The sequence below is a fragment of the Pezoporus occidentalis genome, unplaced genomic scaffold (assembly GCF_034315485.1).
Source record: "Pezoporus occidentalis ecotype Australia unplaced genomic scaffold, CSIRO_AGI_Poc_V1 ctg31, whole genome shotgun sequence".
Taxonomy (NCBI): domain Eukaryota; kingdom Metazoa; phylum Chordata; class Aves; order Psittaciformes; family Psittacidae; genus Pezoporus; species Pezoporus occidentalis.
In genome coordinates, this window is record NW_026915052.1 from 6,213,916 (window position 1) to 6,226,173 (window position 12,258).

Here is a 12,258-nt window from a genome sequence, read left to right on the forward strand (position 1 = left end):
GAGATTTGCCTCCCATGGTCTCAAAAGGTACCGGATCCTCCGATCCATATGCACCAGTCTAAGATGCAGCCGGAACTTGAGGATCCATGTTTCCCACTACCCCATGAACATTCAGACCTAGTGATGCACTACACTTCTAACTCCTCGCTCCCAACAACCTGAAGTTGCATCAGGAGCTGCTTGTGTCACCCACCACCAAAGGGACACCCACGCAATGATGAGTGTGAGGGACTGATTTCACACTTCGCCTCTGCCCCAAGCATGTCGTGATGACTGACTAGCCCGCACTTCAGGGGCCTGTGCCGCGACGGGCCTCAAGGGACACGCTAAGGAGGCTGCCAGAGCACCGCCCCATCGCCCCCATCCGCCATTTCCAGCCCCGACGTCTCAGCAGCCGTGACAAGGCTGTGGGTCGCCGGTTCTCCCCTCTCTGCCGCCGCATGACGTCACGACGCCCACCTCACGCCGTGACAGCAGCGGAGCCGCGACGCCAACCCGCACTGAGCCGTGACAACCCCGGAGGACCCCTCGCCTCGCCTCCCCAGGCCTCCCCAGCGCCGGTCTCCAACCTACCCTGCTCGGCGGCGGCCGCTGCCATCCTGCTACCTCCTCCCGTCGCACGGGAGCTGATGCAACAGCATGCCCGGAAGCGTCTCCTCGCCCCGCCCGGCCGCGCCCGCTTTACGCTACTTCCGACGGGCGCATCGCGTCACCACTGCAACGGGGGAGCACCGCCCTCCCACCCCCCACCGAACTCAAACCGCCCTCCCGCAAAGCGGGCGGCCATTGGGCTGTCGTCGTGGGGTTGTGCTCTCCTCTGGAGTGGCCGTGGCGTCGCGGGAGTTTACCACAGCCGGGCTCCCCCCGCTACACTTCCCACCCGCAGAGAAGAAGGTCCAAGAAAACCCCAGCTTCTGGCTCAGCCAGGCTTTTATTGCTGTGCTTCAAACGTAACAGTTACATGCCAGTACAAAGCAAAACACAATTGTTCCGGAAACAAAGCATGGCAATCTTCTCAAAAACAGTGGCAGCTTCTTTGCTCCCACTGGCTGGTCTCAAAAAAACCATGGATCTGCCTCACACAAAGGGAAAAAACATGAGCGGAGGCTCCTCACTCCCAAGCTGGCATCTGGCGCCTGAGTTTAATACAATACAACTCAAAAGACCTTAGTGAACATCTCAACCAGAGCCTGTGCGAACACCGACAATGTTAAATCACTTCCAGTTCCCTATGTGAAGGTGAGGAGGTTATCAAGTCCATGCCACTGCTTTTCCTAGTGGTTTGTTGATGTCCTCATTTAAAGGAAGTTTGTAGACATATATATGTACAGAAGAACATTATCCAAGTTAGCTGCAAATATTAATCTGTAGCTTCTAACTTACTTATAATATTCTTACTTTTTAAAGTGTTCAATACATTATGATAAGCCCTGTTATCTACTTGCCTTAACTCATCCAGTAGCTTAATAATGGACTGTTTCTCCCCCAGTGAGTTTTTCCAGAGAAGAAGCATCTGATAAGATTGCTCTTCTATATCATTAGGAAAGTTATGAACAGTTTTATTAATAGAATTTTCCTCCAGATGTTTTCTCATAAACTGCTTCCATTTTTTCTGTGGTACTTCTTTTATAAAGACCAAAAAGCTATCACTCAGTTCTGAAAGAAAAAACACACAACACACATCAGCTTAGGGTTTAAAATACAGACTTTTTTTCATAGCTAATGTACCTGCTTTCCCATTAATTTTCAGCCAACATATGCACAGACCAAACAGCAGCAGCAAGGCCAGGTTTGGCACCTAAGAAGCTGTGGGACAAGTAGGTTTCCTACTGAGTGGTCTTGAAAGAAGCTAAAAGTATCAATCTACATACTGCAAAAGTAGTTTCTTAAGACACCATTCAGTATAGTTTTGAGGCAGCTTTCATTGTCCTGCACATCTTCATTTAAGCATAATAGGGCTACTCAGCAGTAGGCTTTAACCCCTTCACTATGTTAGATTTGCCATGCAAAGACCAGCATAAGCAAAACCCATTGCTTGGAGATCCAGCACACCAACTTGCTGGGTAGAGGTAAATGTATGGGGATTCAATGTAGTCTTTCATGTAAGCAGACATTTGACAGAAAGATGTCCTGCTCTGACCTACGCCTCACTCATTAAGGCAGAGTACACTGCTGCAATGCAGACTTTTTTAACACAGAGAAATTTTGTACCTTTCTTATTCTTAAAAGCATGACTGCACTATACTCCTGTGCAGAAAAGCCATGCTTTATAAAGTAGAACAATTCACCACAGGTATTACAACCCCTCTCAAATGTAGTAATAATCCTGTTTCATCATATTTTACAATAAACCGAAAGCCTTATAGCTTTAAGCAATATTCGTTGGCCTCCCTACACTATTCCTGAAGTAGACTACAGTTAACAGGAAAACAAACAAATTCTAAAACCTGCCAATTTAAGGAATACTCACCATTTTGAGAGAGATCTTTAACAATTATTTGACACTGTGGTTCTCGTATCTGCAATGCAAAGTTGGACCATTACTCCAACATATCAGACCACGTCACTCACGACTGTTCCTGAGCCATTTGATAGCTTACTTCCACAGCACACACACCAATAAGGGGGAAGGGAGCAGATGTCACAGCACAGCTGAAAGTATTTGAATAAAGAAAACTGCAGCCTGAAACAGCCATGCTACTAGCTCCAAAGGGAAGCAACAAGGCAACACATTTGCTGCTACTGCAGAAGAATACCTTCTGTATAAATATTGATCAAGGAGATGAGAGAGGCAGAGCAGGATAAGTGGGGGATTGAAGTTTACTTTCCCAAGGTATCACTTCCCATACTTTCTGTTACATCCTTAAGGCAAAGCTTTCTCTTCCATATCATTCTGCCTGTAAACAACATCCATGACTCATGGAATAATTAAGAACTCAAGTAAGATTCTACACCTATCAGAGAAAATACAGTGATCGCTTCCCACACACACTTACCATACGATTTGCTGGCACCCTAACTCTTGGGCCTTTAGATGGGACATTCTGATGAAAAGCAGGATTCTGCCCAGTTTTTGCTGGTAGTGAGAACTCAGCAATCCTCCTCCAGCAACTTTCTACCTGGCATTTCATGCCACACAGACTGGTGCCCCTCTCAGAGAGTACAACACTATTTTCCTCTGGTGATGTGTTTTTCACTTCCAGGTTAACACTGGTTTGCACTTGGTCTTCTGGGCTGTCAGGGTTCTCATCCTCTGGGTTGATTGTGTTGTTTGCAGGTGCCTCCACTTCTGGTAAAATAAGGCTTTCAGTACTGCCCTCAGGCTCCTACAAAGAATAAGAACATATTTCAAGGCCAGGCTGGATGGGACTTTGAGCAACATGCTCTAGTGGATGGTGTCCCTGCCCATGCAGGGGTTTAGAACTAGATGATCTATAAGATCCCTTCCAACCCAAACAATGCTAGAATTTTATGATACATTTCATAGGTAAGCCTTCAAGGACAGTCTGTAGGAAGAAAACAGAATACCTGAGGTCGCCAGATGTCAGAGAAATAATAGGAGAGCTGCTGATTTGGCAAAGTTACAAACATGCAAAAGTTACGGCCTTGATAGACATGGACTTCAAATGGTTTCCAAGCCTCAACTCTCCACTTTGCTGACTGTTCTGCTACCACTAGACTGCAGAGTAAGGCTCACGGGAAACTTTTCTTAGTGTTTTCATTGACGTCTGTTGCTGCTTTCTCCTCTCATAGGTGTGGAAAGCATGCACCCTTCCTGAGGCAGGAAAAAATTAAATTGCCTTGCCACACCTGAGCTGACTTAACAACAACAGGACCCTCAAGCCTACCACTGTATCAACGCTGATGCTCACAGAGCTTTTGTCAAGCTGGTAACACCCCATCAGCTTCATGTAAATGCGCTAGCTTGGGCTTTTTTGGCTGGATTAGTTTTTCTGCACATTCTCAAACTAGAATCAGTTGAAAGGAGATATCAGTGCATTTGTGACGGGACAAAGAGGGATGCAAGTGAGGAGAGCTGCATTATTTTTAGCACTGTTGATACATTAAACAAGCATATGACAGGGAGTATAACTCCAACTCATTAAGAACAGCACAAGTACAAAGCAGAATACTATCTAACTATCACATCACCTAGTGCTAAGACTGGAAAGCTATACTTTTTTTTTATAATGTAGAAAATGAGCGTAACAAGCAACTGTTGTTCCAATGGACTTGTGCTTAAGGTACAGTTCCACAGGAGCATAAGCCAGTGTGATTTCTGTTTGCAGGAGGTCAGTGACCCATGTGCAACACCACCATGTGGCCAACAGACATAAGCAGGGATGTGAGGGGAACCACCCCATGCATCACTCATGTAGTTGCACATCATCATCATTGAATCCACTTTGTGTAAGGGTGCAAACAGGTTAAACAAGTTGATCCTATTTATATAGTTCTTAAATAGGTAACTGAGCAACTGAAGGCACACAGCATGGCTGACTAATAGCTGCTGCTCCATTTTAGAATGAAATAAAGTATTAGCAGTAGGTTTGGTTGGTTTGTTTTTAAACAACAGTATAAATTCAATGGTACTTAGGGAAGGACAGTGTGTTGGTGCCACACCTGTTCCGCAGATTGCATCAGTGTAACTCTCCTTGGCAAATAAGCTTATGGTTATAGTAACATGAACACTCCAAGTGGGCAGGCATTGCAATTCAAGTCTGTGACAACTCTTGTATCAGAGCTAAGCATCACCATACGTCAACTTGTGACCGTATTACTCTACTACCATTTTTTTTATTCAGATTAAAGAGGTGTTAGAGTTGCCTATTCCTAGGCTGCAGCATTTTTACCAGGTTTTCTGTCACATTTCTTCATCAGCTTCTACAAATACATGAAGTACTGCAGATCAGGCCAGGTCGTGGGGGAAGAGACAACACAACAAAAAGCTATTGGTGATTCATGTATTTGAGTCACTTATAGACCTTAAAAGTAAGACTTTAAAGTGATGTTTTTAACTTATCTTTCAGTTCCATTTCCCCAGTCTTCAAGTATTTTTGATATAATTAAGCAGAACTTAATTATTTGAAATGTCTAACTAGTAAGATTGGACAAGAGCTCACACATGAAGTAAATAGTGCATGTATTGTAGAGGGGACAAGAAAGGCAACAGGAGAAGGTGCTATACATATGCTACCAGAGGAATTTGGATGCTTTTCTATAGATCCTCATCAGGACAAATGCTTGTTTTGCAGCTTGGTGTTACACATCATTAAGTATACTAGTGAAGACTGAGCTCATTTTTGCCTTACTGTAATGTTGGGAGTGTAGCTTCTGAATAGACTAGCTAAACACAAGCTAGTAATGTATTTATCTTGCGAAGTGCTAGACTAAAAATAATCTTTAGTCTGAAACAGTAAGGTTCTGAAATAGTGTCTGCCTGCAGGAAGCCAGGGTGAACTTGGCTTTCAAGTAAAACATATACCAGCAGCCAGCATTAGCTTGGTAAACCCTTTCCAGGGATGTAATTCTGAACAGCTGGTATGCTCAGAACCCTCAGCCCCTTGTCCCTGCGGGACTCCATAGGACCAAGAAGTCAGACTGCCAGGTCCTGGTCTGCAGCTTATACCGTAAGCCCAAAGGCAGAAAGACTCAGTCACTTCCCTGGATCAAGAGAAGTCAACCTTATGAACAAACAACTTTGTAGTCAAAAATGCAAGGGAAGCTAGAACACCACACAGGCAAGTGATAGCTGATGTTGCCTGGGGCATATACACATGAAGCAGCAAAGAACTAAACTGGATCACGGTGTCAGTTGGAGACAGTTTAAAGTGAAAGCTTGCACTTAACCTATTTTTTTTCCAGTTTCAAAATTTCCTGCACACGGGCTCTAGAATGTTTCCAAGGGAAGTACTGTAAAGGTGAACTGCAGTGGGCACATGCAGCTAATGAACTCATCAGGCCCTTGCTAACTTCTGGCCCTGTATGACTCACAGCTTGTTGCATCCAGGAATGCATCCTATCAGAGGTCTACATTGAGACAAAAAAAAAAAAAAAGAGCAGTGGATCAGGTACAATTAAGCTGCACAAAACTGAGGTGAAATGCTTGGCTCCATCACATACTTACCAGACCTTTCTCTGCATCTTTATCAGGTGAAGCAGCTGGAAAAACAAGAAAAGTGTCTAAGAAACTTTTAGGAATTGCAGCAACTTAACCATAGTTGAATTCACACAAGATTTCTGTGCACTAGACACATCTGTAACAAACACAAAAAAGCTCCAATACAAGCCACGTAGTTTTCCTCATCTATCATGTACTTCATGAGTACTACCCTTAGCTTCCATCAACAGCACAAACACCATGCCTTCATACAGGGAATAAAGCATCCCACTTGGCTAAATACAGACCACATGATGCAGTTTGGCTTTTAAGCCACACTTCCATTCCTGCACCTCCCCACTTCTCCCACCTCCAACTTATGCTTCTTAGCATTGTTGTGGGCTATTGCAATACTACAAGAGAAGGCAGAAATTGTCTGTACTTTAATACCAACAGTAAAACATAATTTGAATAAGTTACCATTCAAAATTCAGAATAATTTTCCACATTATTCTAACTAAACTAGTTACAAAACCATTTTAATATGCAGTAGTGAAAAGAAGTTTCTCAGGAAAATATCTCCACTTCCACTAAAAAAAAAAATAATTCACACATGACTTTATCAGCCTAATGTTCATGTTAAGATGCTCAAATGATGAAAGGGCAAAAATTTGTAGAAAAAAAATAAATCTCCACAAACACAGAGAATCAAAGTGGTTAATAATCTAATTAGTTTTTACTTTTTGCCCCATACATCTGAGCTTGTGCCCAGATTTTAATTCCTCTTTGCCAACACAGTGTAAGTAGATAGGAAAAGTCCTTTTAAGGATGCTATGCTGATCTGGCTTTGAAGCAAAAGCATCTGTCAGCAAAGTAAGGAAACTCAGTTAAAGTTCATGTACTTCATTTACTGAGCAAAGCTAGTCACCATTGTATGAGAGTTAATTAAATTGCATACAAAATGAACTAGAGCTTAAGTTGGTCCAATATAATTTAACACAAAAACCTGGGACAGCCTTAGTGCACACTTTGCCTAGTTCTGGAAAGCTTGTAGATAGTAATCAAGCAGTTACCTTTATTACACTTTAGCTGTCTATGTAGACAGAAGAGCAAAAACCCAAGAGCAAACAAACTTATCACAATAGGAATCCAAATATGAACTGTGCTTCCTGCAATAGAAAAATGAATAAAAAAAATAAATATCAGTACTGAAGTAGTCTCCAAACCAGATACTCTGAAGCCCAAATCCTCCCTACTGTCCTGAAGAGCAGACCAAGCTCAGCACTAGAACAATGACTCAGCTAGCTCATACTGGAAAAAGCACTGGGCCTGAGCTTCCCAGAACACACAGGTACATCACATATCATTATTCCAAAGGTAACAGGGGACTTTGTACAGAGCTGTGATACAGCTTCTATGAGGCTTTCTGATGAGACATTTAAGACAAGGGGGGAAATATGTACATGAAAGATGACAGCAAGCTTCAGGTGCTGTAGTGTTGATACTCAGTTCCTTCTTTAGTCTGGTAGAAGCTATCCACCAGCAGGAGGGAAAGCCACTCCATATGCAGCTTCTCAGATATAGAAAACAAAGAAATCTTTCCACTACCCATTACTTTCCACAGTGTCACTACTGTGGCTCTGAAAACCCTGGCAATAGATGTAGCTTTTCATAGAGTAAGGTTTAAGACTGTTTGCCACTCCCACCTCTTTGAGAACTCGTCTTTGGCAAGTAATTCCCAAATCAAAATACAGAAGCTCTTAAATATGTCACAGTAATACAGCCACTGTTTTACAGGCTGTTCTGGTGTCATTAGCCTGAAGCCAGCAAACCAACAAACCAAGCCAAGTGGTATTTGTGTACCAGACCTTGATCAGGTAAGCCACATCCTAGGTCCATAGTAGCATTGCAAGTCTGCACAAATTTTTTTCCTTCCGGACACCTGAAGTGGATGGCAACACAGGGTTGTATCTATATTTCCACAGCAATATGCAGCTCTGCCCAGGCAAATCTTTTTTGGGCAGATCTTAGAGACACAAAGAAAACATGTCTAAACAGATAACTCTGTTAGAAGTGCATCTTCAGCAACCCAATATAAAACTGCAAGATTAAATAGAAGAAAACCAGATAAAGCTCATGTGTCTTAGCCTCTAAGGGGCACGGAAAAACCACACAAAGTAGATGCGTTATTCATGCACAATTAGTTTCCTTCAACAGGTGGCTCTACCTCCTGAAATTTTTGACTGGCTGATACAAAGCTCATTCAATTGTGTACATGGAACAGCAATAATCTGAAAACATGAAAAGTGTAAGATTACAGCTATAAGCAACAAGCACCACAATACCAAAATCTGTACCTTTCTAGGTCTCAACCTCACATATTTTGACATCTAAAATTTAAACGCATGAATAATGCTATTGGCTTCAGAGCCATTATTTACTGCCTAATAACATGGCTTCGGTATTGGCACAGTTTTGGCTACAACTGTAAACATTCCCTAGAAGGAAATCAGTCACTTTTATTCATTAAACTTACATTGTACTGCATTTATGACATATTTCACAGCCCTCGGCAGGGCAGAAATACCCTTGTTTGCACTGGCATTCAGTATCATGTGTTGGAGTACACGGTCTCAAAATTGTCTGATCTAAAAATAAAATACAAGTTACAAAAGTAGTGACTGTACAACTGTGTAAAAATTATACCCGTGCCATAAAGACAATTTATAAGTTCAATATTCTCAATGGCTGGAAGTGCAAAAAGCCATAGGACCAGGCTTCCCACATTAAAAAGGGGGGAAGGGTTAAGGCTTCAAAGTTGATTTTGGTACCATCTTTGCACTGTCTGCATGACAAGCATTCTTCCAAGCCGTTCTCATGGGTGGTATAACCTACTCCTTCAGTGCAAGGGACACATATTCCTCTCGAATGCGGAGCTCTGCAGTGCTGAGCAACGTAAGTACCTGTGGAAGAGGAGAATCGGCAGCGATCTCAAGGGATCATTTCATAGGCAAATGACTGCAACAGGATGTTACAACACAAAGCCATTTTTTATGAAAGTTAAACCTCCTCCTCACAAGCGAGCAGTGTGCCATGTGAAGCATACAGCACAGCAGGGTCAGGAGGCACATTTGCTGCTCAGGGAGTTGCGGCAAACGAGGCATCCAGCCAGGCCTCCACCAGGACACATGGAGGGACTAGGATGATGCAAAGCCAGTCTCATCCTCCCTGAAGGAGCACATGGAGAATTGCCTGTAACACCCTCTCTTCTCCTTTGTCTGAAGGATCTCTAAATACACGTGATAGCCCCCCCCCCCAGTACATTACGGGCAGTGTGCTTCTTGGCGCAAGGCTTGTGAACTCTGCACACATTGGGCAAGGAGGGGGGAGGAAAGGCAAACCAAAGTTTTACCTGCAGATACAGAAACATCAGAATTCTACAAGGACCCTTTCTTTAAGAAAAAAAAAAACACAACCAAAAGAAACAACCAAAAAAAAATAAACCCCACAAAATCCAACACCACCAAAAATGAACAAAATCCAACAAACAAAACATGCCACAGAAAAACCCGACTTTGAACACTTCATCCTTGGCAGCAGCATGCAGAGGTCTCCTGGCTCACTGCTAAGGCACGTTTTCCAGTCATCACCTATATTGCACAAGGGGCTTCAAAACAGAGCCCTGCCTTAACAGCACCAAGTTGCCACAGCTCCGATCAGACTTACATGTTCACCACATTCAATGTAAAACCAACAGTAACAGAGTCACCTCCACAGGGTAAAAAAGCATGCCCAGTATCAGCTACAACTGCTAGAGGTCTTACCTGCTGAACAAAATACACAGCAGTGATCTTCGGCTAAGTACTCCCCGTCTCCACAATGCTCTGCTCCTCGGGCTCCAGGCATTACTAGCAGTGAAACCTACAGTGGAAACGAGCAAGTGCTGGAGTGATTCATCCTCCCAGGACACGATAACCATCTCAGGGTTCCTGTGAAGACTTCAATGAAAACACACTCAGAAGTTCATGAGAAAGCCACAAAGGAAACCCAAACTAATTTCTGCTAAGTGTGCCTCTCTCAGCGATAATTACAATCACAAAACTGGGGTTACGGTTGTGGCTGGCAGGGTTCAGGCAATCGTTGCCCCGTATCCCCGCCTTGGTTTTAAACTATTTTTACCAATTCACTGCAATTGAACTTCAGAGGCCGAGACCTTGCGCTAGGGATTAATTTCTCCCTCCTCGCACTTTGTTAATCCAGAAGGATCAGCGGTTGTCTTCCTCCAGCAAAATGGAGGAAACGCCCCACAAACCTCATCCAACATTTCTCACTAGCACTGTAATCTTCAGAAGAAGGCACGCAGTTGAGTCACCAACAAAAATAACTTACTGTGGCCACATGAACGTTAGGAACTCGTTACATTTTAATTTTATTCCGGTATTAAGAGCCCCGCGGCCGCCCGACCCTCTCCGACACCCAGGTGCGAGGCGATCAGCGCGGGGCTCGCTCAGGTGCCGTGGGCTCCGGGCCACCACTACACATCGCTCAGAAAAAGGGCGAAGCGGGCAGGAGGAGGGGAAGCGACGGCGGCGGAACCTCCCTCAGTTAATTGCCATCGGCGGCCAATTTCTAAGCTGAAACCGAGAGTCCCCGCTCCCCGACTCGGCTCTTTCAACTCTCTCCCCGCGGCACGAAAAGTCTTTTCCACAATCGCAGAGTTGAGAAAACCACCAATTTCCCAAGCAGACTACGTGTAGGGCTATTGAAGAGCTCACTCCTGGCTTGTAACTTTCTTTTTTTTTCCGAAAGACAGCGCGGGGACAGGTGAGACTTGCCCCCACCCCGTGGTGCGCAGGTGGTCCTGCACCCCGCGGTCCGGGGCTGGCTTTACACCCGCAGCAGCTGCGCTTCCTCGCCCTAAATTCAAGGAAGCGGTTTTTAACTCAGGATTCCCGAAACTACAGGCAACAGGAAAAAGAGAGAGTTAAGGCAAGTAACTAAGTTCCTTTGAGGAAGAGAAGGGCAGAAAACCCCGGGAGGCTCCTCCACGTTACTCCACTGGCTGCGGCCAGGTACCAGGTTTACTGGCGGTGAGCAAGTGGAGGACGAGCCCCTCCTCGCAAACAGCGAACCCGACCACAGATGCTCCCGCCTTCCCAGGCCCGGCGCGAAGCAGCACGGCCCCAGCACTCACCAGCAGCAGGCCCACAGTCCCTCCGGCTGCCATAGCCACACCTGCCTCACTCCAGCGCCGCGCTGCGCTCCGCCCCGCACTCAGCACGACCACAAGTCCGTCCCGAGCCGCTTTATAGCCGCCGTCGCGGAGAGCGAACCGGCCCCGCCCTCTGCCACCGGGCCTCAGAGCCCTCCGCAAGAGCCCTCCTGAGGGCAGAAGAGGGCTATGTCGTGGTTTAAGCCCTTCCGGATAGGTAAGAGAATCTTAAGAATGAAACCCACGGGTTGAGATAAGGACAGTCCAGTAACTAAAGTGTAATACAGAACTACTACCACCACCACCAATAATAATAATGATAGGGGAAATACCAAGGGGAGAGAATATAAAACTAAAAAGGTAAAGGAAAAAAAAACAAACACAAGTGACACACAACACAATTGCTCACCACCCGCTGACTGATACCCAGCCTGACTTGAGCAGTGATCTGGGCCTTCTGGGTAACTGCCCCCAGTTTATATACTGGGCATGATGTGCTGTGGTATGGAATATCTCTTTGGCTAGTTTGGGTCATGTGTCCTGACTCTGCTTCCTCCCGCGTTCTTGTGTCCCTCCTCACTGGCAGAGCATGAGACTGAAAAGCCCTTGATCAGGGTAAGCACTACTGAGCAACAACTAAAACGTCTGCAAACACATAAAACATTATCAATAACAGCATTGTTCTCAGACTAAAGCCAAATGGGAATGTGTGTCCCAACAGCACACTACCCACCCACAGGGGTCAAGGAGCCCCATGTCATGCCTTAGGAGATGCAAAACCCAGTACCACATTTTACACGTATTAAGAGCAGGAGGAAACCACATTATGAAATGGTCCAATTCGTGTCTCCCCACCCAAAGCTCACATGTTGCTGCTGGGCTGGCTGCCCATGGATTGTGAAAAGGAGGTGCAAGAGTGGAAGGAGAATTTTTCCAAATGTGCACA

At 44.9% G+C, this 12,258-nt stretch overlaps 2 protein-coding genes across 7 annotated transcripts in view; both read right to left on the reverse strand.

The window, feature by feature from the left end:
* CARS1 (cysteinyl-tRNA synthetase 1) overlaps window positions 1-692 on the reverse strand; it is a 37,847-nt gene extending 37,155 nt beyond the window's left edge. For all 4 annotated transcript variants that reach the window (XM_062628117.1, XM_062628116.1, XM_062628115.1 and 1 more), the window contains exon 1: window positions 574-692. In XM_062628117.1, coding sequence (XP_062484101.1) covers window positions 574-598 — 25 coding nt within the window. In that variant the 5' untranslated portion in view covers window positions 599-692. The remainder of the gene's footprint in view (window positions 1-573) is intronic.
* A 220-nt stretch (window positions 693-912) lies between these two features.
* On the reverse strand, window positions 913-11,495 carry LOC134168431 (tumor necrosis factor receptor superfamily member 6-like). 3 transcript variants are annotated; one of them, XM_062628131.1, is made up of 11 exons: window positions 11,295-11,495; window positions 9,925-10,021; window positions 8,932-9,063; window positions 8,637-8,748; window positions 7,969-8,042; window positions 7,174-7,269; window positions 6,128-6,162; window positions 5,995-6,030; window positions 2,997-3,326; window positions 2,471-2,519; window positions 913-1,656 (listed from the first exon to the last, which is right to left on the reverse strand). In XM_062628131.1, exons 1-11 carry the CDS (start codon window positions 11,325-11,327, stop codon window positions 1,361-1,363), a joined length of 1,290 nt encoding a protein of 429 aa, XP_062484115.1. In that variant the 5' UTR covers window positions 11,328-11,495; the 3' UTR covers window positions 913-1,360. The 3 variants fall into 3 exon arrangements, with proteins under 3 accessions (XP_062484115.1, XP_062484113.1, XP_062484114.1); XM_062628129.1 differs by having other exon boundaries at window positions 3,021-3,326; window positions 11,295-11,468; XM_062628130.1 differs by lacking the exon at window positions 5,995-6,030 and having other exon boundaries at window positions 11,295-11,462.
* Between the last annotated feature and the right edge of the window lie 763 nt (window positions 11,496-12,258).

What these genes read in the sequence shown, in the direction of transcription:
- LOC134168431 (XM_062628131.1), bottom strand. Translation starts at nt 11,327, where the DNA reads ATGGCAGCCGGAGGGACTGTGGGCCTGCTGCTG. An exon ending in GGACTGTGGGCCTGCTGCTG is followed by an intron (nt 10,022 to 11,294) that starts GTGAGTGCTGGG and finishes TTTCCACTGTAG; the next exon opens with GTTTCACTGCTAGTAATGCC. An exon ending in ATGCAGACAGTGCAAAGATG is followed by an intron (nt 8,749 to 8,931) that starts GTACCAAAATCA and finishes TTTTATTTTTAG; the next exon opens with ATCAGACAATTTTGAGACCG.